General features: G+C 39.2%; 1 protein-coding gene across 1 annotated transcript in view; it reads left to right on the forward strand.

The window, feature by feature from the left end:
• Nucleotides 1-2,102: 2,102 nt before the first annotated feature.
• Nucleotides 2,103-26,127, forward strand: part of LOC134660503 (copper-transporting ATPase 1) — a 64,865-nt gene continuing 40,840 nt past the window's right edge. The window contains exons 1-8 of the mRNA XM_063516274.1: nt 2,103-2,260; nt 14,907-15,024; nt 15,594-15,718; nt 19,645-19,766; nt 20,552-20,731; nt 21,731-21,822; nt 22,802-22,910; nt 24,076-24,242. Coding sequence (XP_063372344.1) covers nt 2,214-2,260; nt 14,907-15,024; nt 15,594-15,718; nt 19,645-19,766; nt 20,552-20,731; nt 21,731-21,822; nt 22,802-22,910; nt 24,076-24,242 — 960 coding nt within the window. The 5' untranslated portion in view covers nt 2,103-2,213. The remainder of the gene's footprint in view (nt 2,261-14,906; nt 15,025-15,593; nt 15,719-19,644; nt 19,767-20,551; nt 20,732-21,730; nt 21,823-22,801; nt 22,911-24,075; nt 24,243-26,127) is intronic.

Here is a 26,127-nt window from a genome sequence, read left to right on the forward strand (position 1 = left end):
ATGTTTAAAAGTGCGCATGATCAGGTACCGATCGCATCGCTCGCTTTTACCTCGTAACGCGACTTTCACCCGCGAATTGGAGCGGTGGCGCAACCGATTATAATCGTTTAACGTGGTAATATCAGCTCTATGTTACTTCAAGTAGTATAATATTAGCTCTATATGATTACTTCAAGTAGGGTGTCATTCTGAATCCCTAACGTTTGTCCTAAAGTCACTTGCCCTAACTGGTTTGTCCTAATGGGCACATGCCCTAACGATCAATTGTCATAACGATTATTTTCCATAATGTAAGGTTCTGAAAAATGGTTAGGTTTTAGAACTTGCTACGACAAAAGTGGGTTAGGTTAGGGTTAGAACTGCGACCCTCGCAAAAAAGAAAATATACTTAATAACATTAGGATAAGTAATCAATAATTAGGGAAACCAACATTAGGGTTTTTAGTGTTAGGATAACTGATCATTATGACAAACAATATTAGGGAATGCAAAGATAGGAGAAAATACTTTAGGGATTCAGATATAGATCCCTTCAAGTACTTAGTAGTATACAAGGTGTAACAAAAATTGTGCGTGATCTCTACGCTGTAATCCATCAGGAATTTAACATTTTTTTTGCGTTCCTCTAAATTTGTTCATGAGTTGCCAATGATTTAAAGTTTACCAACCATTCCCACTTTTCTGTTAATCGTTATTTGACCTGCTATCGACAGCGCATGAGGAGCTTTCAGAAGGGCTTATCTTTGTACAGTTTTCATAAAGATATAAGCCCCTTTGAAAGACACTCTCTAATCTGGAAGATAAACCGTTTACATAGTGATAGTTGTTATCATTCAGTTTATAGAACTCGTTCATGGTATATCGACGCGTTTCTAGTGTCGTGAATAACGCTAATTTCAAGGCTTAAAGGCTCGAACCCTTAAAGGGGCCCACTGATTAACAGTCCGCCGGACGATATCGGCCTGTCAGTTAGAACAAAAAGTTGACAGCTCCGAACAACTGACGGGTCGATACCGTCCGGCGGACTGTTAATCAGAGGGCCCCTTAAGACTCTCGAGGCTTAATGCCTCGAAGGCGGCAAAGACGATTTCTTACATCCATACGCGTAAAATAAATAAATACAATTCTCAAATGTAGTCGAGTCTTCAAGACGTAAGAGTCTTGAGGGCTCGAGTCTTTAAGCCTAAAAATAAGCGTTATTCACGCGGCGTTTCACGTTGTTATGTGATATTTATCAGTGCGGTGATTGTCAACTAGACTTCGTGACGAAATACTGGTTAATGGAGAGATTTTTAGTTTATTTAATAGTGTTTTGTTTAGTGATAACACAGGCGATAATAGTACAAGACAGTAAAGATATACTAATCGGGTCTAAAGTGATTATATAAGTAGTATTTGATACAATCCGTCCGTGTCCAATCCCCTATTTGTGATAATTTCATATACCATCATATCATATATTCAGGACAGCCAAAAAACTAAATTAACTTACAAAATATTTTTTAAATATTTTTAAACACATACACACATAGGTACAGTCACCTGCAATAACCTTTAGTAAGTACTTATAGGTGAAATATTTTCCACAAAGTCAATATCCAGGGAGGAACATGTGGACTACTTTCGTCCACTATCGTCTAAATTCACTAGGGCCTATTCTATAACTGCTGTTGTTAATTGTTGTTGTTGTTGTTGTAGTCGTATCAAAAATACACGCTGTAGGTATAGTCTAGGTACATTTTATTGTATGTAAACAAACCCGTGTGCAATAGTGCCGACTGCAAGTCTTACGAGTGCCTTATCAATTCTCTAATCACTTAAGATATCCCGACAAGTGCTCTTAGTGACGACACTCTTAATTGGCCACCGTTGAACCTTACGGCTTTGCAATAACAAATTACTAATTCATGAAATAACAGGTATGTCAATAGACAATTGTCAAAATTGTCATAAGCGGCAACCAACAGTAATTTGTAGTCAAATAACATACCACTAATTAAAGACACCCACAGTTATAAACTAACAATTTTAACATTACAAGATGTTTATATTCATCAAAACACGTATTTTTTTGAATCAAGTGTAAATTAACCTAAAAAATGTGTTAATTTAATTAAATCTATTGTAGAACAAGCGATTATAAAACGATTACTGGAGTTATAGACCGATGATGTGTGAGTGAGTGCGACATAGTGTGTGACAGGGACGGCAACATGTCGCGGAACGTCAAGTACCAGAGGCTGGACGATGTGGAGATTGGGTGAGTTAACATTTCTTACAGGCATATTCGAATTTTAGTGATTCGATCTGTTTCAGATATAATACTGATCTGTCAGTGTCCAGAGTGACGTTTTTGGTTGAGTAATGTCACTTTTGACAGATCAGATCAGTAACATATCGAAAACAGATCGAAAACTAAAATTCTAATAATACGATTATTACTATATAAAATTGTTTTGATACCCCATTTTATTCTTCACGATATGAAAAGAGTTTTCTTTTTAATAACACAAATTCATTATTAAAAAAAAATCTTGTTGGAACAGCCATGCACGGCGAATTGTCATTGTCAGGTGACAAATTGTCACCGTGGTGAAACAGGGGCCAGAAAGTTTTCTGCGCCCACATAAAAAAAAATCCGACATGTACAGTCAGCATCAAATAGATAGTTAACGGCCTAATTTGCGAAATATATCGCCTTTGTTACTATAGAAATAAGGATGTGTTCCGAAATATTTGACCACTTTGGCTGTCACGTCACTCTTTGATGCTGATAAGTGTGACAAGTCCCGTCCAGACTGGATGATCAAATCATCAAATTGACAATTTGATCAGAAAATAAATTGGTATCAATCTCATCTGGACGCTTCACACGTACACAATTTCATAATAGATTCGGCGAGCCAATGTCCTTCATTTTCATTTTTGCGTCCACACCACCCGATCAAATGTTCAATTTAATAGGCGAAAATTGTCCCGTCTGGACTGGCCCCTATGTGACGTCATTGGAGCGCCGTGGGCGTTCAGAAATCAATATTTAAAGGCGGTGGACGCCCACGCATTGGAGCTTTGTGGGCGATGCTTTTAAAAGCTTTAGGTACAGTCGCCATCAGATATATCGGAGCGGCTAAGGCGCTCACAAATATCTGAGCACGCCTCTATTGTTTAGAGTGCGTGTTCAGGTATTGTGAACACCTTGGCCGCTCCGATATAGCTGATGGCGGCTGTATAAGGTCATAATTAAGTTTATTGAGAAAAAAATAATAATTATAGTCCAGTAAACCAATTTTGTCTGTTGAAAAAGGCAGAAAAATGAAGGCCGGAGGTTATTTATCCCATTGAATTGAATTTTTTATGACATTTTATTGCCAAATTTTATTTAATATTTATTTACCTGACTACAGGGAGTGTAATTTTATAAAAATGTGCAAGAACTTTAAAACTTTTGAACTGTATGTATAAACACAGAATAAATAATAGTACTAAGTACAGAAGACTCACTCTCTAACAAAACGCGTCTGTTACGATCAGCACAGATATGGCCGCTAGGTGGCGACAGCGCCACGCGCGGCTTATGGCTTTCCCCAAAATTGGGGCCGAACGGATGTACTTTTAGCTACCTGTAGCAAAGCGACGAAATCGCGGAGTGAGACACGCCTGGTATAAACTACAAATGTAAAGCTTGAAGACACCTGCAAGGTATATCATCTTATAACCTTAATACACGGTGTTGTTTTAACCTTACACGGTGGCGCCGCTATATTTTATGGTCTATCTATTGCCCCGAGGGTAATCAATAGTAATCATGATTAAAGCACCTAATTCCTCTCAGTAATTCAATCCTTGGTTAAATAATACTGATTGCTTCATACTCTTCTGAGACCTATTTCAAACATTCCAAGTTTTTCATTAATATCCAACGCGCACGACCGGAACGCAGGCGATGTCACTGAGAATTTCATCTCGAACGCGAGGGCGGATGGATATTATCCAGTCATTTTACGGACCGGGAGTATGGCGAATAGGGTATTTGACTGTATTTAAAAGAAATTATTTTATACCATGCAAGAAATAAAGCACCAGAAGATTAATAGAGAAATACATCATCTATGAACATTTTAAGTGTCTAGCTATCACGGTTCATGAGTGAGTTACAGCCAGGTGACAGACAAACAGACAGTGGAGTCTTAGTAATAGGGTCCCGTTTTTACGAGGGCTGTTTGATAAGTACCCGTTTTCCAAATGTATTAATATCACGGGCCGAAAATATGTATACAATCGTTTTAAGCCATTTTTCAGAGGTGGGAAAATTTAAAAAAAAAACAGCATTCTTTTGTTTTTTTCTCATTTGACAGCGATTCAGTGAAAGCGTGAACTTAAAATTGTGAAAATGGAGAAAGAGCAGTATCGGTCTGTAATTAGATTCTTGTTTTTGGAAGGAAAAACATGTGATGAAATAAAAGTAAGAATGCAAGCGGTTTACCATGAATGTGCTCCTTCTATGACAACCGTCAGATACTGGTTTAACGAGTTTAAGCGGGGGAGAACAACCGTCTTTGATGAGGATCGCCCAGGCCGCCCAATTGAGGTGACTACAGACGATATGGTTAAGAAAATTGAAAATATCGTTTTAGCCGACCGCCGAATTGAACTTCGAGAAATCGTTGATGCTGTAAATGTTCCAATCGAGCGGGTACAAAACATATTAGAAGAAAAATTGGGTATGAAGACAGTATCGGCGAGGTGGGTGCCGCGTTTACTCACGGAGGAGCAAAAACGGAACCGACTGACTACTTCGGAGCAGTGTTTGGCCGTGTTCAAGCGTAACCCGAAGGAGTTTCTGCGTCGTTTCGTGACCGTAGACGAAACGTGGGTCACCACTACCCCCCGGAAATGAAAGGGCAGTCGAAGAAGTGGATTTTACCGGGTGAACCTGCGCGAAAGATAGCAAAAATCGTTCCATCGGCTGGAAAGGTCATGGCGACCGTTTTTTGGGATTCGCAGGGTATTATACATATTGAGTTCTTAGAAAAGGGGAAAACGATAACAGGGCAGTACTATGCCAATTTATTGGATGAATTTGACGCTGGGTTGAAGGACAAACGACCCCATTTAAAAAATAAAAAAGTACTGTCTCATCACGACAACGCACCAGCTCATTCGTCTAGAGTTGTGATGGCTAAATTAACACAATTACGCTACGCCCTATTGCCTTACCCCCCGTATTCTCCAGATTTGACCCCATGCGATTTATTTTTGTTTCCCAACCTGAAAAAATGGCTCGGTGGTAAGCGATTTGGATCAAATGACGAAGTCATTGCCGCCACAGAGGCCTATTTTAATGACTTTCCGAAATCATACTTTTTGGATGGTTTATTGAAGCTTGAATATAGGTGGAACAAGTGTATAGAGTTAAAAGGAGACTATGAAGAAAAATAAATGCATATAAACAAAAACAACTGATTATTTTTTTCATAAACGGGTACTTATCAAACAGCCCTCGTACTCCTTGGGAACCCTAAAAAGCAAATTCTAAGTCATGCATTTCCCGCCTACAAAACTTTTTGTAAACAATGCGCTATTGTTTTGTAAACATTTCCACGTGATTTTACCATTTTACAGGTAGCCGGTAGAAATTGCGCCATGGCGTTTGTTAATCGTGTCCGGAATTAAAGTGTAGTTTAATACAAATTGCTAATAATTTACCGTAAACTATGGTCCAAAAGGAACTAGATTTTTTTTAAATTGGAAATAGGTAAGGTGAAGGGGGGCTATTTCGACTGCGGGATAATTTCAACTATTAGAAATATCTTCCATGTTTTACATTATTAACTAGAGTCACACACAACACATCTTTCGCGATAGATCTAGATAAATTAACTAGATAGATTTAGATCGCTCTTTAGCGATTAGACCGCCTGTTGTTACCTCTGTCTTCATGTAGGTATTATGTGTGTCTCTCTGTAAATGTTTTATTGAGGTTTTGCAATAAAGAGGAGTTGTATTGTATCTTTTTCGCTATCTGGACATATTATTATTATTATGTATATGGCACTCTAGTTAGTAACGTAAAACATGAAAGATATTTCGACTAGTTGAAATTATTCCGCAGTCGAAATGGCCCCCTGAGCCTTAAGCATTAATTTTTACGGTTCCGTACCTAAAAAAGAAAAAACGGAACCCTTATACCTTACTTCGCGTAATGTGTTCGTGGTATGTGGCGGTCATAAGTGGAGATAGTGCGTGATGATTAGTGGGTACTTCTTCAATTAATTGTTTCGGAAGTGTTTCCTGATGACAATAAGTTCCCTATTTATATTTTATCTGTTTCTCTACGATTTTTTCTTAAGAAAGCGAAAGTTTATGAGCTTTACTTTCACCTAAATGAACAGTTATATTCGACAACGGGAGACTCGGAAGGCTTTTATTCTTTTTAACCACTATAATTGTTATGAACCGGTCCATTTGATATCTTTATACAAAACTGAACCAAAAATATGTTTACAGTACATATTGTGCTACTTTACCGAACTAGTGCGAGAAATAGAACTTTCCGTGCGTATGTCAAAAGTTTAAAGTGCCATATGTAATTGTTGATGATGAAGGTGTTCCACAATAAAAGCTCACAGTACGGGACACGAAAACACAGTTTAATTTCTAAAAGTTACAGACACCACATGATTTTAACATGAGAGCAGTATGTACGTGTGTCGCGCGCGGATAGACAAGCCGACTGACCCGTGGTCAAAAACAAAAACCGTTGGAACCTTGTCGCTGCGTCACACGTATATCTACCTCCAAATTTCAGCTTAAAACTAAAGTTGTACAAATCATCGGAGTACCACAATAATAAACAGAATTAAACAAAACCAAAAAAAAACCATTTTGAGCACGTCGCTAACAGTAATGTAAAACGTTGTACGATACACGTGCGAATAGGTAATTCGCAACTCGTGTCGATTTAAAACACTCCCTCCGGTCGTGTTTTAATACTTTTAATTTATCGCCACTCGTTTCGAATTTCCTCTTTTCCGCACTTGTATCGTAAATAACTATTTTATAAATTGTGTTTTCTAATCTCACTGGCATAGGTAGCATGTAAAAAAAATCGCCAGTGATTTTGAATAGGCACATATGGAATGGATAGGCAAGGTTAAAGTTACATACTTACATTTGAACACGCACTCCAGCGCCCTGGCAATAGAGGCGTGTTCAGATATTTGTGAGCACCTTGGCCGCTCCAATATATTTGATGGCGGCTGTACAATACTAAATCATGATTCAAGTCTTAATCTTGAAGGTAGAGAAATTTGAATCTTACCCTAAAGGTTTAAGGTCCAATTTGCATATACGTTATTACGTAAGCACGTGACTTAACTGTCGCAAGGTTGTCCTTTCTCTGCCGACCATTGGCCGTATTTTAACACTTGACCTTAATAAGTTACCATTTAATGACTTTAACTAGTGGCTCTGTAAGCTGTACAGTCAGCAGCAGAAGATGCTAAGCGGGCTGGGTGTTCAAAATGATCTTGACGCGACGCGAGAATAAGAGCGTGTCAAGGTAATTTTGTAACACCTCGCCCGCTTAGCAACTTCTGCTGCTGTCTGTACCCCTAGTGTAAATTTTATTTGATAGCGTGACGTGACGTACGCGTGTCATTTGTATGGGATTTTGAGTTTCCAAAACGGACGTACGCGTTTAATTGCACTAAGTCTCATTTTGTATCACATTTTGAGTTTCCAAAACGTCCCGCTTGGCGCCCTGGGGCCCGTTTCTCAAAAGCTTGTAACTTGTAATACAAGTGGAATCCGCTTGTATTACAAGTTACAAGCTTTTGAGAAACGGGCCCCTGTTCAAAATCCCATACAAATCACGCTATCGAATGAAATTTAAACATGTCCTATGAATGTTTAGTCATTGTTTTAGTTAGATGAGCGTCCAATCAAAAGTAGTCGTTTTATAAACAGTGCGGGTACAATGCTGTTTTGATTTAGCGTACGATAGAATTTAAATAAATTGATCTACAGATGTGGTGATAATTGGGGTTGGGGCATTATCTATGAAAAGGGACCTTATTGTCGATTGCGCTTACGCCGCACAGCGTCGCGCGGCATTGCATTTATATCGGAGCATTGTTAATAATGGCGTAAGCGCCATCGACAATAAGGTCCCTTTTCATAGATAACGTCACAATTGTTTTCCATCGTATTTTCTCGGAAACGTTGGTATTTGTCATGCTACTTCAGTCAACCTCAGTACTTTTTGTACCGAGATTGACTGAAATAGCAAGAAACGTTCGTACGTTTCCGTGAAAATACGATGAAAAAAAATTATGCATCTGTATATTATAAAATACAGATGTATATTATAAAATATACATCTGTACACACATATCATGAACTCGTCTATGAGGCGTTCTAAAACCGCAAATAACGGTCAGCATAAAGATAAACAATTTTTTTGGATCATATTTGAAAGAAAGAAAGAAAATACATTTTTTTAACGCCACAAGGCCACAACTTTTACTTAACTAGCGACCCGCCCCCGGTTTCGCACGGTTTAACAAATTATATATACATAGACCTTCCTCTTGAATCACTATCTATTTTAAAAAACCGCATCAAAATCCGTTGCGTACTTTTAAAGATCTAAGCACACATAGGGACAGACAGCGGGAAGCGACTTTGTTTTATACTATGTAGTGATAACTCAATGCACTTATTTAATACAAGCACATTCTGTAACCATTTGTCACTTGCTATAAAAGCTTGAAACAAAACATATAGATTATTCAACTATGCCTTAGTTTATCTTAGCTCGACATAAACACATCTATATTTAATCAATACGAACATTACATAACTAAAATACTATTGTCAGTGTCTTAACAATAGTTGAGGTGGAACTTTCAACAATACCATTGAGTGTGGGGCGATAGGCGCTTTGACACGTAACCAGGCGTGTCTCACTCCGCGATTTCGTCGCTTTGCTACAGGTAGCTAAAAGTACATCCGTTCCGCCCCAATTTTGGTGGCTAGCCATAAGCCGCGCGTGGCGCTGTCGCCACCTAGCGGCCATATCTGTGCTGATCGTAACAGACGCGTTTTGTTAGAGAGTGAGTCTTCTGTACCTAGTACTATTATTTATTCTGACACGTAACCGTAAGTGTACTGCAGCGGCATCATGGTTGTGTCTTTATCACCTGTCATGTCATTCGTCACTTTCGCACTTGTTAGAACGTGACAGGCATGGTGACAAATGATAAATAGACGGCCATCCTGTACGGGGTGCCTTTGTTTCACATAAAGTTTTAAGTCAGAATCATAGAGAAATATAAGTAAAGAAAGTGTGGTAACTCCATACATCAGTTTTCTTACCAAAACACGAGTTATTTCGTAGTCGACATCTAGCGTCAAGTAGCGGTACTGATAGTTCCACTACTTGACGTTAGATGTCGACTACGAAATAACTCGCGTTTTGGTAAGAAACCTGATGTATGGAGTTACCACACTTTCTTTACTTATATGGTATATACCTACATATTTTTAGCACGTTGTCCGTATCGATATTTTTAGTCGTGACTGTACCTATCCATAATATCTGTAAGCAAAGAGGAAAATCCGCGTAAATCCACAAACACAGTTCAAAAACAGTTAATCTATCATGTATCCATACTATTTGATTAGAACAATACCGTAACTGACCGCAAATATAAGTTTGTAGAATAGTAGAATACGGCGTCCCGCAAGGGAGTATACTAGGACCATTATTATTCATTTTATACATCAATGATCTTCCATGTGTCGTACAACATCAAATGGTGCTTTTTGCTGATGATTCCACACTTATAGTTGAATCAAGTCATGCCGAAACATATGAAACACAAACTAACAACGCCGTCAATAATGTCATAGAATGGTTTGATAAAAATAATTTAAAAGTCAACGTAACCAAGACAAAAGTAATGCAGTTTTATCTATCTCAATCACAGGAAAAGGACATGACGATAATGTATAAGGGAAATATTATAGAGCAAGTTAATGAATTTAAATTCTTAGGCATTACAATTGATTCTAATGTTAGCTGGAAAACACACATAATGGATATTTGTAAGAAAATTAGCCGATATATATACGTTTTAAGAAACCTAACAAATACAGTCTCACAAGCAACTGCTCTAAATGCCTATCACGCATATGTAGCGTCAAATTTACGGTATGATATAATACATTGGGGAAATGCCGCTGCAACACATATATTGCCTCTATTTAAAATACAGAAAAAGTGCATAAGAGCAATGTCTTTCTTAAAACAAAGAGATTCATGCAGAGCTCACTTTGTCAAATTAGGCATATTGACTCTGACCTCAACCTACATCTTAGAGTCCTGCATATTTATTCAGGAACATATGGAACTATTTAAAAGTCACACATGCCAATTTCCTAGGAAAGCCAAAAACGTATTTTATATTCTACCCGATCACATTCCGAAAACTAGTTTTTATGACAATTCTTTTTTTGTTATGGGACCTAGAATGTTCAATCACTTATCGAACGAAATAAAAGGCTTACCAACACCTTCATTTAAACGACACCTAAAGGAATTACTTGTAAGAAAAAGTTATTATGACATAAAAGAATTTTTTGATGATAATTTTGACATTTAAATTTAATAATAAGAAATTGGGATCTCGGTTGTGATATGTATTTAGTAAATTAATAATTATTGTAATTGTTGATATAAATTAATAATTATTGTCGGTTTTTGTTATGTTTTGATTATGTTATGTTAGTTTAATTTTTTAATAATGCATGTAGTTTAAGAATATTGTACGCCTTAAAGGCAGGTTATAATGGACATTAAGTATTTTAGAACATCTGTATTACCTACATATAACTCACAATAAAGAAATTGAAATTGAAATTGAAATTGAAATTGTACTGACCTTACTCATTCAAAATACTCTTATGAAACTAAACAGTATTAAATCGAGTAACATACCCATTGAAATTTGAACTTTAACTCGTTTAGTTGTAGGTTTAAAATCAAACAACCATCACTATTCAGTTTTTTAAATACAATTTGCACTCGACGCAGAGCGTGCCGTGTGTATGATGAATATGCTGAGATGATTTTGAATTTTATTTTCACTTTGTTAAAGTTCAAATTGGAACGAGAAAGAGATTTCACTTTTTAAACAATTTCTGCTACTTGCTCAGTCAAATTAGAATCTCGGCAACTGTGAACGTGTTGTGTTTGGACATTGCAAATTGAATCTTATTGCTTCTGTTATAAAGTTGCATTTGCTTTGTTAGCGAGCGTGTGAATTTTTGAGAAGTTTACGATATTATACTCTAATTTTATAGTGTTTCAGTTCGGTTTGGGAGTTTTTGTGGCTGATGATAATGATTTTAATAATTAAGTGAGTCAAGTTTATGAATTATATATCTACATGTAGATATAATAATTAGTGTTTTGTAAGCAAAACATCAACCATACTTTATAGCGTTTGATATAACGCTATGACTCAACTTATGATTATCACCAGATTCACCAAAATACTTATTTATCGTCATTATGGTGCCTTCCGCGTGACGCATTGTACCTATATCATATATATACATATGTAAAGTACCCATAGGTATACAATTCTATATAACATAAGGATCGAGGTTTTTCCTTATACAAGACACCTTGACAGACAAAAAATTCACGTGTAGCTATTATTAAACTACTTAATTAATTTACACGTTTTGTAAAATTCCCTTTTTCCCGCAAAATTGGTTGGATGGTCCCTATGACAGTTTCTTCAAGTCTCATGGTAGGCACATAATAAGTAATAGTACCTACTATATACTACTACCGTACAGAAAGGACATTTCCTACGAAACCGAAGTTTGACAGCGATCCAAGGTGGAATCATGATATCCCTTTCTAACTTATGGCACTATCCCTTTCGGCTATTTAGGGTTGTCAAAATCAAGTAAATATCTTATCTGTGGTCGTGCACGCAAAGGGACCTCAAGTTGTGTCAACGCTAATAATTGCTCGGAGCAATGCTGAGCCGAAGCACAGAATAAGTAATAGTATTATCATACAGAACGGCCACGCACCGCCCCGCCCCGACTCGCATTACCTCGCCCCGCGACTGGCCGCGGCATGAATCTGCCGGACTTCTGGCGTGCTCTCAGTAAAGCGACTTACCCACACATACACAATGACGCGTGTACAGACGTGCCGTGCACACATAAACGCAAATGATTTTTGATGTATGGCGTGTCCGCCCTGTGCCCGAAGTCAGGAGTGTCTCCCCACTGGTTTGGCTTTGAAATAAATATATACTTATTTATTTATTTATGTATAGGGACCATCATTCGACTCGAGGAGTCTAGGCGTACAAATTCGAGACAAAAACCTACAACAAAGTAAACACTTTGTTAGGAAACATTAATTTTCAATTAGCGTGTGAACTTGACAAGCGTATTACCGATAAGACTAATAAATATGCATTTATGTTAATGCAGTTACGTGCGAGCGAATTAATGACTTGTCGTGTGCAAAACGCCGTGTGCTATGCCATAGAGAAAAAAATACATAGATTGCTCACGGATCTATATCTGAATCCCTAAAGTATTTTCTCCTATCTTTGCATTCTCTAATATTGTTTGTCATAATGATCAGTTGTCCTAACACTAAAAACCCTAATTTTGGTTTCCCTAATTATTGATTACTTATCCTAATGTTATTAAGCATATTTTATTTTTTGCGAGGGTCGCAGTTCTAACCCTATCCTAACCCACTTTTGTGGCAGCAAGTTCTAAAACCTAACCATTTTTCAGAACCTTACATTATGGAAAATAATCGTTATATCAATTGATCGTTAGGGCATGTGCCCATTAGGACAAACCAGTTAGGGCATGTGACTTTAGGACAAACGTTGTTAGGGATTCAGAATGAACTACGCGTTACGTAACATTGTTTTTTAACCCTACAGAACTTTTCGCCACTTTACGGTACTTTACGCCACATAATTGTGGCCTTTAGGTAAAAAATGGTCACTTGGTGGTTACGTAACGTTTTACTAGGGGGATGGGGGGCCTGGGTGGTACAGAAAAACGTTACGGTGCGTTACATGGGGGAGGGGGGGGGGGTCAAAAATTTTCAAAAATTGCGTTACGTAATACTTGAACGCTCCCTTACATGTTATATTATAAACTATAATGTAAATTTTTATGTACCTAATCTAAAGGGCCCGCTGATTATCAGTCCACCGGACGATATCAGACTGTCAGTTGTTCGGAACTGTCAATTTTTCGTTCTAACTGACAGGCCGATACCGTCCGGCGGACTGTTAATCAGTGGGCCCCTTTAAAGGTTTAGAACAGTGGCGAATTGAAGGGATGTTTACAAAAACAACATAACTGACTACACTGGTTGACACCTGAAACGATTAACAGTCTTCATAAAAAGGTGTCAACCGCTCTAAGCAGTTATGTTGTTTTTGTAAACATCCCTTCAATTGTATTGCTAATCATTGGAACATTTTCTTCAAAGATAAATTAGTTCCAAATTCAAATTGGCGGTTATACCTGGTTAACGTAGAACACCGCAAACGTTATCGAATGCGGAAAACGATAGGACACAGTTGAATGGATTTGACAATGAACCTGCTAGGTGACAAAAAATACGTTTCGATAGCATAAGGTAGCACTGAAAGTTTTTAGCATGGGTGACTACGAGATTGAAAGATAAAAAAAACAACTGGTTGCACTCAGGGAGTGCCGACAGAAGTGAAAACTCAATAACTATTGCAAAATGTCTGCAGCACTATGTATAATTGAGGTTAACGCCATCTAGCGTTATTTCATCGCATTACTTGAAACCCTAACTAACATCACTGTTAGTACTCGAGTTATATTAATACCAGTTAGATCGACACTCACTAGATGGCATTTAAATCAATAAAGAAAAACTCAATGACATTGAAGTAACAGTTTTTCGATCAGGTCACGTGACCGTCTTACGTCTTACGGTCACGTGACACCTGTTACGAGTTTAACATTTTTTCCCCATCACAATAAGTGCACAGCGCCGCTAAAGAAGTTTCCACTTCAAAAAAACGATTTCAAGCCCATAACTGTAATATAATAGCGAAACAATGCTCAGTTACTAGCCTCGTGCAGGAAACCGGCTCAGTCAAGACAAATTGCCATGAAATTGGTTAATGTGGAACGAATGTGTTTTCCAACAATCTGTGATTCTAAGATAGTCTTACTTCCGGTTAATAATAGTGTATCAGCGACGCGGTGAATATTGGTTCGACTCGATCTAGCCACGCCACGACACTAATGGCGTTCATAAACGGCTGCGAAACTTAGGGCTGATTTAGGGCTCATTTAGACGATGCGAGAACTCGCATGCGAGTTTCATTACATTGCGGGTTTTGATCGGTCGGTTGAATTGGACGTAACCAACAGTCCGCAATGTAACTAAAACCGCATGCGAGCTCGCGTGTCGTATAAATCAGCCCTTAGGCGGCGCGCGAACTCGCATGCGATTTTAGTTACATTCCGGACTGTTGGTTACGTCCAATTCAACCGACCGATCAAAACCCGCAATGTAATGAAAGACGCATGCGAGTTCTCGCATCGTCTAAATGAGCTCTTAATTAGTTGATGATCGTCGTTTGTCCCTATCTGTCGTTATGCCATAGAGAGGGACAAACAACGATCATCAGCTGATTAGCTTAGCAGGCGTTTATAACGCCCTAAATCCTTGTAGTAATTTCATTCACATTTCACTCCTTTCTTACGAAGCGCTGCGAATCCAATGACAAGTGTGTTTTTTCCCCTCAACAAATAAAGTTTGGAATAAAACACTAAATACAATTTCTCTTTGTTCACAGGGAGACTGAGCAGGCCCTGGTGGCGGTTCGAATCCCGATCAAGGGTATGACTTGCCAGTCCTGCGTGCGGAACATTGAGGGCACTATCCGTGGACTGCAAGGCGTCGAGCATGCTAAGGTGAGCTCTAATTCACTATGGTCTACTCGAAAGACCGGCGGTCTACTCGAAAGACCGACGGTCTACTCGAAAGACCAACGGTCTACTAGAAATACCGGAAGTTTGCTCGAAAGACCTACTGAGCCGATCTATTGCCCCGTGTTCGTATTGATAATAAATAAATACATAGGTATAATAAGTTCACGATAAGAAGATAGAGTTAACATTCGGTAAAAACCATGTCTTCGGAGGCCTTCACCAAAGTTCTCCATCTATCTCTGATTTGGGCTGTTTGCATCCAATTTGGAATACCCGGTAATAACCACGTACTAAAAAGTCGTTAGAACCGTTTTGAAGGTCCAGCGCATTATCTGCTCTGCCCCTTTCCTCTTAATCCAGGGGTCACCAAAATTTTCTTCAGGGGTCCGGTTCTTAAAATAAAATGACATCGCGGTCCGTTTCTCCTTGAGTTTATTAAATACTTAAGCAAAAAATAAAATAGGTCGGCGGCGGTCTGGATGCAGGATGCAGGCCGCGGTCCGCCATTTGGTGACCCTGTCTTAATCCATAATATGTAAATGTATCCGCAGGTGGAGTTATCAGAAAACGCGGGTTACTTCCGTTATGCGCCGCGAGAGTGCACCGCGGAGGCGATCCGCGAGCGAATAGAAGACATGGGCTTCGACACGCAAGACACCGCTCAGGAAGAGACTAGGTAAGGCTAGGTCTACTTGAAACTCCATGGTCTACTGGAAAGACCGATGGTCTTCTCAAAACCTCGGTTATTTCCGTTATGCAGCGCGGAGGCGATCAGCGAGTCAAAAGAAGACATGGGACTCAGCACACAAGACACCGCTCAGGAAGAGACTAGGTAAGATTTGGTCTACTTGAAACACTATGGTCTACTGGAAAGACCGATGGTCTTCTCAAAAACTCGGTTACTTCCGCTTTGCACCGGAGTGAATAGAAAACAGTGCGATACCGCTCAGGGCGAGAGCAGGTAGGAATATTGTAGAAATGCCTTGGTCTACTCGAAATACCATGGTATACTGGAAAGACCGAAGATCTTCTGAAAATTTAGATTACTTCTGGTATGGCAGTGGATCCGGGCTAGCGTGAGAAAACAAAAAGTGAATGGATCTACTCAAAATATTGGTAGTATTGGTAGTCAAAATGCCGACGATCTTTATCGGTTTATCTGTACATAATTTACGGTAGAAGGCCTTTTGTGAAATAACTGACCATATGACTGTTGTTGACTTGAAAAACTATATAGAACTTTGTACCAATTTAGATCCACTGACCATCCAGCCTCTAGACATAGCATAGTCGCGCTACCCCCTCTGCCACACATACGGTAGCGTTACTCCATCTTCGAGTCACGCCTACACCGCTTACTTCAGTCGGCGGACCGGGCTCGGTGTAGAAACTTCGGTAGCTCGAAGAAGTTTTTGCTATCAAAAATGCATTATTGTTGTGTCAAATTGTGTGGCAAGAACACTAAAAACTCTGGTGTACAAAAAAATGGCATTTCATTTCACAGGTAAGCCGATTTTTTAGAGATTTGGATAAAAAAATATTTTAATTTAAGCGTCTCATCAAATTTGACAGCGCTTGAAACTCGATGACGTCTTTTAAGAAAGTCTCTTTCTATCGCGCTGCATCCGTATACATCCTTTCTTGTATTTTATTACGTGACATTCCTAAGCCCAAACTAGTGATGTCCATATCCATAGAATGTGATTGTTTACTATTGATAAGGTAATTCAATTCAAATCGCATAGGTATTTGCGAAAAATTCACTATAAAACAAATAAATAATATGAGAAGTACACTTACGGTCAGGTACCAATTTTCCCTTGAACATAACCGATATTGTCAATTCAGCACTACATAGGTACTCGTATTACTTTTAGCGATTATAAAAACATTGCAAAAATTAATCACAAGACCAATTTTATACAAAAACACACGGTTGCAATTTAAAATGCATTATTTTGATTCCATTTTTGTTGAGAATAGTGGGCGCCGGTTTAACTTTTTAATTTTTGCTTTTTTTCTGTGTACGACTGCCAACATGGCAATGATACTTGAACATTCGGCCAAATAATTTAAACCTCATTTAGTTAGATTGTGTTAAATAACATTTCATTTACATAATAACAAATCAATATTTGATTTAAACCATGTAATAACTCTTAATAGAATTATACAGGATGTTTTTAATGGGTGGGTATAGTAGGATACCGCGAATACAGGGTGGATTTTCTTTTTGGCTCAGTGAGGGCAGCTACCAGATCCCGTACTGCTACGAGAAAACGGTCTTAAGAGACCTTCCCTCGATTTTAAATTAATGAAGATTGGCATTTACAGATTTTGGAAAAAACATACAGGATACGAGAAAAAGGTCATTTTTGACAAACTTTTTTTTATGCCAATCGATTCCATTCCTATTGAGGATCAAAAGCTTGTATGGGAGCAAAAAAAAATTTCATGCTAGAAAAGCCACAAATCGAGGAAAACTTCCCATAATATTTGAATGAAAATGAAAACTTTTATTTTTCACATGCTACTTTTGTATGCCAATCGATTCCATTCCTATCCAGTATCAATAGTTTCCTAGGGGTCGACTTACGGTAATGTACTAAAAAGCCACAAATTAATAAAAACTTTTTCCATACATTTACTATGGAGAAAATGTGAAATTTATTATGGGAAAAGTTTTCCTCGATTTGTGGCTTTTCTAGCCGGAATTTTTTTTTGCTTCCATACAAGCTTTTGATCCTCAATAGGAATGGGATCTAATTTGAAATCGAGGGAAGGTCTCCTAAGACCGTTTTCTCGTAGCAGTTCGGGATCTGGTAGCTGCCCTCACTGAGCCAAAAAGAAAATCCACCCTGTATATAAAGCCGCAACCCGAGTGATTAATTGACATAATTGCTCTCCCAGAAGGGGGTTCCTGGGGTATTTGACTTTGATACGGTCGTATAGAGGGGGTGGTTTGGTGACTTCCAGAAAAATCCGACTTTTGGTCTACCGGATTATCCGACTTTTGGTCACTAAACGGTGACAGATACGTGGGAGATGCTCGACCAAATGTCATAGAGGGACGCTGACAGTTTCTGAAGCCGCCATTATTTTTTCAAAATGGCGGATTCAAAATGGCGATCATTTTTCAAAATACTCCCAGCGCGCTAAAATTTTGGTCACGAAAACTCGGGGTCACCTAGCTGTATTCCTATGGATTTTTTTTAATAAAACCAATATGGCGGTAAAAATGGCCACTTATTTTTTATGAAAATCTTCAAAGGTGAGAGATAGGTGGGGGGTGCTCGACCAAATGCCATAGAGGGCCCGAGACAACACAAATTGCATTTAAAAAGTTTCAAAATGTACTAACTAACATAAAAACACCTTGTAATACCATGGTTGCAATAAAGAATTATGATTATGATTATGAAAATGGCCGTCTTTTTTTTTTCAAGTTGGTCTGAGCGCGTTGAGATTTGGCATGCGGCGAGCTTGGGGGCCCAAGATTAGTATGTGAATTATTTTTTGAAAACACTCAAAATGGCGGCGGACACGGGCAAAGGAAAATTTCCAAGTAGGTTAAGCGAACCCGAAGGGCGAATATCAGGCTGGGAGGCCGAAGGCTGACCCGCCGAAGGCCCGAAGCCTTCACCCCGACACCCAAGCGTGCAACCCTCAGTAATTTAAAGCGAGGCCGAAGGGCGAGCTGCGTGAAGAAGTGCTTCCAAGCAGGGATGTTGCGAATATCCGCATCCGCATCTCGTCTCGTCTCGCGCTTCTCTAAATCCCATAAGACGCCTTTTTACCAATAGTTTATTTTTAAATTAATTATATAAAGCAGATACACCTGCTAACGAAACCACAACGTTATGGGTTAATGTTTTCGAACGAACGAATCAACATAGCATTCAAAACATGCTTGCATATTATTACTGTTATTACATTATTGACCGTGATTGACAATGTTATTATTCAACGTGTCACATCACTAGCGCCCGGCAGATATTACTGTCTGACGCCCACGTGTGTTTGAACGGACCAATCACGGCACGGGACTCGCTCACCTCGTCCCCCGCACCCCTGTATTTTTGGCAGCATCGGTTTCATGAAAGAATTGGCCTAAGTTGAGTCTAGAGGCTGGATGGTCAGTGTTTAGATCTCAATTAGTGAAGTCAACAAAGTACATTATTAATTTCCAAGGGTGTCATTCTGAATCCCTAACAACGTTTGTCCTAAAGTCACTTGCCCTAACTGGTTTGTCCTAATGAGCACATGCCCTAACGATCAATTTGTCATACCGATTATTTTCCATAATGTAAGGTTCTGAAAAATGGTTAGGTTTTAGAACTTGCTGCCACAAAAGTGGGTTAGGTTAGGGTTAGAACTGCGACCCTCGCAAAAAATAAAATATGCTTAATAGGATAAGTAAACAATAATTAGGGAAACCAAAATTAGGGTGTTTAGTGTTAGGACAACTGATCTTTATGACAATATTAGGGAATGCAAAGATAGGAGAAAAGACTTTAGGGATTCAGATATAGATCCATTTCCAACTAAGCTCCCATTTTCACATTAACGTTTTAATAAAAATCTCTTCTTCTCTTCTTCCAGAAATCTCCTACCGAAAGAAATCCCCACAGATCTGCTAATAGACATGTCAGCCGCCGAAGAAAGCGACATCCTCATCGTAGTCGGCGGCATGACGTGTCAGTCCTGCGTTAATACTATAGAGGGTACGTATTTCTACAGTATGATTGCATTATAAAGGGTATGCAGAGTGTCTCCCCAACTGCCATACTCGTCAGCCTGTCAACTACATATACTTACGCATTTGTATTGTATTATTTAAATACTTAGTGTAAGTTTGCATGCACTACCTGCTGCTACTGCTCTGTATATGTATCGGATTTTTCAAGCCGCTGTTACTTACTTGGTTAATTTACGCATGTAGCTGACTTTCACGATACAGGCTTAGCCTAGTGTGGAAGTCGTCGATAAACTGCATACTGTACTTAAACAATTATTCATGGTTAATAAATAATTTTTACTTTTTTTTTTACATATAGGGTGACTGAAGTTGGGGCTTAGGGTTGGTTTCACCGAACCGCCTGTCACTGATAAAACGTTCGTTAAAGATTGTATGCGAAATGTCCTATCGATCTTTCGATTCGTTTCTTTTTAAGGACATTCAAATGGAACAACAGTACGTCTATAAGCATAAGCTTCATACAAATATGTGATATTGATAGTACTAGTCTAGTCTAGTGTTCTCATTTGACTTGTCTGTTTCCGAAAGATAACCGAAGAAAAGCCCAAGTCCTGAACAGGTAGAGAAGAAACCATTTTAGTTTTCTGTCATGATGATTCTATAGGAAGAAAACCCTTGAATAATCAAGGGACTATTTTGTGGATAATAAAAAAAACTCGACTAAAAGTGTACAGTTATATGTTGGTCATACCAAATAATAACAACAATAAGGTAAAATTTTCTGATTTGTGTAAAATATTTCGTTCACAGGAGCTCTAAGAGAAACCCCTGGCGTAATCCACGCCACAGTGGACCTCGCGTCTGGCACCGCCAGAGTCCGGGCCAGCCGCTCCACTCTGACTCCCCAACAGATCGCAGACATAATATACGAGCTGGGATTCGATACGTCCATCAAGAGCGTTGATGGAGTCGAATCCAGTGGGGATAGTGGTAAGAATTGTTACTATCTGTTAAATAGACCCCTGGTCTACTGGAAAGACCGTTGGTCTACTGGAAAGACCATTGGTCTACTGGAAAGACCATTGGTCTACTGGAAAGACCATTGGTCTACTGGAAAGACCGTTGCTTCAGCTAGAGTCCGGGCCAGCCGCTCCACTCTGACTCCCCAACAGATCGCAGACATCATATACGAGCTGGGATTCGATACGTCCATCAAGAGCGTTGATGGAGTTGAATCCAGTGGGGATAATGGTAAGAATTATTTTTATCTGTTAAATTCACCCTTGGTCTACTGGAAAGACCATTGGTCTACTGGAAAGACCGTGGGTCTACTCGAAAGACCGTTGGTTCAGCTAGAGTTCGGGCCAGCCGCTCTACTCTTGACTCCTCAACAGATCGCAGACATCATATACGAGCTGGGATTCGATACGTCGATCAATAGCGTTGATGGAGTCGAATCCAGTGGGGATAATGGTGAGATTTTCATGATTCATTAGAAATATAATTGGTCTACTGGAAAGACCGCTGGTCTACTGGAAAGACCGTTGGTCTACTGACGCAAAGGTCTGTTCCAACGAAAGCATCGACTCTGAATCCTCTACAGGTCGCAGACGTCGATCAAAAGCGTTGATGGTGTGGAAACCAGTGGGGATAGTGGTAAGAATTGTTATCGTCTGTTAAATACACCCCTGGTCTACTGGAAAGACCATTGGTCTACTGGAAAGACTATTGGTCTACTGGATAGACCGTTGGTTCAGCTGGACTCTGGAGACCAGCTGCTATACTTTTACACCATAAAACAGCGGTCGGCAACCTGCGGCCCGCGGGCCGCATGCGGCCGGTGAACCTGTCACTTGCGGCCCGCGAGCCTTCCTGGACTAGTAGTAGTAATAGGCTTCAAAAGTGTTGATTCGTTTTTATGACTCAAGTGACACCATTTTCAACTGTCTCTGTAAAGTATTTATCACAAAAAGGCATTTGTCTTTCCAGAAACGAATTCGCAAGGCAAATCCAACCAAGAAGCTTCAGGTGACGGCGTGCTGGTCAGACCTTCGCCCGTCAAGAGTAAAACACAAACTAATGTAAGTACGAGCGTTGTAAGCGCCCATAGGCTATGGTGACCGCTTACCGTCAGGCAGTATGCTTTGTTCGCCACCGAGGTGGTATTAAAGATAAAGAAAAAACGCGGGAACCGTTTTAGAAAAATGACTGTAACATATTCATTTTTTAAATTGGAGCGAATCGCCAACTTGTGTTCTATTTTTAAATAAATTTGCTTTTTAAAAACATATAATTCAGGTGCGTTCCATTTCAGAATTTCGAGCATCTCAAAACTTATCGAGTGACCTACGTAGTTTATTCAAGTAGGCATATTACAAAGCGCTTATGAACGTCAAATAAAGCTACACCGGGCCAACCCTACACCACTGTCTCGAGAATCTTCTCGAGGATTAGGAAATATTAAAAAAAAACCTATTGCACACAAGAATATTATTATAGGTATTTCATTCACATACCTAATGACAGCAATATTTTGAATTTGTGTTGTTTTTGTATACCAAAAGCAAGTTGAAAAGCCAGTTGCAAAATTGTATGGAAAGATATGTTAAATTTCGTGCACTTTAGTTACGTTCACTCATTCATTCATTCGATCACTCACCAATACCAATCACCTGACGCGCGCGGCTACAGGCCAATATCAACCTTCATGCATTCGTATAAGGTTCACGATGAAATGCCGCTCACAATAGGCATAGCGTCCAAAGGGTTAAGAAGGTTCAAAGCGAATGACTTTTTTTAAATCTATACACACTACCACACACACACACACACACACTAATACACTAATACCAGGCGTGGCCCACTCCGCGATTTCGTCACGTCGCTACAAGTACCTACAAGTACATGCGGCCGACACCAATTTTGGTGTCTAGCCATAGTAGAGGTCGTATTTGTCGTAATAGAAGCGCTTTGTTAGAGAGTGAATCTTCTGTACCTAGTGCTATTATTTATTCTGTGCTAATACTAGATTGGAATTTAAAGATCTATTTTTAATTTCAGGGCAAACTACCATCAGAGTCAGAGTTGACACGATGTACGTTAGAAGTGAAGGGGATGACCTGTGCCTCGTGTGTCGCAGCCATCGAGAAACACTGCTCAAAGTTATATGGTAAGCTATCGGGAACATTAGTCTACTAAAATAACTGCAATACCGCTGTTTTACTGAGAAGACCGTTGGTGTACTGAGAAGACCGTTGGTGTACTGAGAAGACCGTTGGTCTATTGAGAAGACTGTTGGTCTACTGAGAAGACCGTTGGTCTACTGAAAAGACCGTTGGTCTACTGAGAAGACCGTTGGTCTACTGAGAAGACTTTGGTCTACTGAGAAGACCGTTGGTCTACTGAGAAGACTTTGGTCTACTGAGAAGACCGTTGGTCTACTGAGAAGACCGTTGGTCTACTGAGAAGACCGTTGGTCTACTGAAAAGACCGCTGGTCTACTCAAAAGACCGGCCGGTAAATTAATAAATTAACAGTGACGAAACTTTTATATACCTACGGGACAATATACAGTGATTGAACGATTCATCAATGAATCTACGCGAGTTGCATCGTATATGTGTGTATTAATGTTGTTTTCACCACACCAGCTCGGAAAGGCTTACTTTGCATTTCAAAAACTGATAGCAAAGTTGCATTTTATTCACATGTGAGGCAAAGTAATCAAATGCAAATTTTTAGTTGTTTTCCTATGTTTGCTGGTAGAATTTACTTTTAAATGATGATTTTGGATGATAAATATTTAATAACATTTATTTAGATTTGATTTGATTTGATTTTGTTGATATTTTACATTTAATATTTGCTTCGGGGTTGGTGTGGTGAAAAATTTTGTGTTTCACTCGGGGGCAAATTTTGTTTAACCCTCGTGCTTTGAAACCCTCGCAACGCTCAAGATTCCATTTTTCGATTCAATTTTGGAATCTTTCGCTTGCTCGGGTATCAATATTAGCACGAGCGGTTAAACAACAACTTTGCCCCCTTTTAAAACAAATAACTATATATTGACGACCGGTCTGGCCTAGTGAGTAGTGACCCTGCCTGTGAAGCCGATGGTTCTGGGTTCGAATCCCGGTAAGGGCATTTATTTGTGTGATGAGCACAGATATTTGTTCCTGAGTCATGGGTGTTTTCTATGTATATATGTATTTATCTATATAAGTATGTATATCGTTGCCTAGCACCCATAGTACAAGCTTTGCTTAGTTTGGGGCTAGGTTGATCTGTGTAAGATGTCCCCTGATATTTATTTATTTTTATTTATTATATTCCAGGTGTGGATTCCATCCTAATAGCGCTGTTAGCAGCTAAGGCGGAAGTCAGTTTTTCCCCCAGAAAGATTTCTGCTACGGACATCGCTAACAGTATAACTGAGTTAGGGTTCCCCTCTGAAGTGCTCAGCGTCGACGACGGAACGGGGCTCAAGGAGATACAACTCACGGTATGACATTGTACATATATAGACTACATATGTAATGTAAATAGAATTGATTTTCAAGCGTTTTCTGATGATTGCATGTTAATATTAACAGAGAACCCAGAGATTATAGGTAATAAGCGAACAATACTTAAAACCGCGTTTGTCACACAATGTAGAACAATTTGAGTATAACAGATAATGCCTTCTGGAATAGGTACATAACGCGCCATCCGTTTATTTTTTCAGTATTTAGAGGCTCTTATGTATAATTTTATGGTCTTTTAAACTGAATGAATTATTAAGCCAGCGTAGCCTTAACACTGCAAGTAGAAGACATTTATAGTTCTCAATAAGAATGAGTCGAGTCCCGTCTATGTTGCAAAATGTTACGGCGGCTGGGTCGCCATGTAAGGACGCCATATAGTTTTACATAATGTAGTGCTAATTCCAGTTACTGTTGAGATATTTCATCTTTCTCGCGTTGTTCCGGCATTTTGCCACAGCTCATGGGAGCCTGGGGTCCGCTTGGCAACTAATCCTAGTAATTGGCGTGGGCACTAGTTTTTACGAAAGCGACTGCCATCTGACCTTCCAACCCAGAGGGTAAACTAGGCCCGTATTGCGATTAGTCCGGTTTCCTCACAATGGTTTCCTTCACCGAAAAGCGACTGGTAAATATCAAATGATATTTCGTACATAAGTTCCGAAAAACTCTGGTACGAGCCGGCGTTCGAACCCGCGACCTCCGGATTACAAGTCGCACGCTCTTACCGCTAGGCCACCAGCTATTGTACATATGTAGTGCCACAGAATAAATAATAGTACTAGGTACAGAAGATTCACTCTCTAACAAAACGCGTCTGTTACGATTAGGACAGATATGACCGCTAGGTGGCGCAAGCGCCACGCGCGGCTTATGGCTAGACACCAATATTGGTGTGGGACGGATGTACTTTTAAGTACTTGTTGCGACGAGACGCAACCGCGGAGTGAGCCACGCCTAGGGCCCATTTCTCGAACGGTATTAGACTAATATTATTAGTCCACGAACTGTCAAATCGTATGGGTTGTCATGACAACACACTAATAATATTAGTCCACGAACTGTCAAATCATATGCGTTGTCATGACAACACACTAATAATATTAGACTAATATCGTTCGAGAAATGGGCCCCTGGTAGTGCATAATAGGGTATTTGACTGCTAGTCAATTTCTTTTTTCGAACTGTCAAAACGATTTTACTACTATGGAATTTCTATGAAACACTACAAAGTATAGTAATATGGCCCATAGGTTATAATTATTGACTATAATTTGTTAATTTACAATTACATGCTGTCGTTGTGGATTTAAGGAGAGGTCTATTCTGGTATGTTTGATAATATTAAAGGGCGTTTTCTAAAATAAATATCGAAAACCCGATTCTTTCAAATCTGGACATTTTTGGGTTCATTCTACTCAGAATCGACAGCACTCTCCACCCTTCCATTAAAAAAAGATGTCCCAAAATGTCCATTCCATTACGTCACGTTTTATTATGAGAAAATTTTTCACTTGTATGGACGTGACGTAGTGGAATGTACAATTTTTTGGGACATTTTTTTTATCATCAGGATTGAATATGCTAGTGATTCTGAGTTGAAAAAACCCAAAAATACCAGGATCCGTGAGAATCGGGTTTTCAATATTTAATTTAGAAAACGCCCTAAAATTCTTTTTCTTTCAATATTAGATATATTACATATGTACTTCGATTTTGAGGACCGGTCTCGCCTAGTGGGTGGTGACCCTGCCTGTGAAGCCGATGGTCCTGGGTTCGAATCCCGATAAGGGCATTTATTTGTGTGATAAGCACAGATATTTGTTCCTGAGTCATGGGTGTTTTCTATGTATATTAGTATGT

This window comes from Cydia amplana, chromosome 27, assembly GCF_948474715.1.
Source record: "Cydia amplana chromosome 27, ilCydAmpl1.1, whole genome shotgun sequence".
NCBI lineage: Eukaryota > Metazoa > Arthropoda > Insecta > Lepidoptera > Tortricidae > Cydia > Cydia amplana.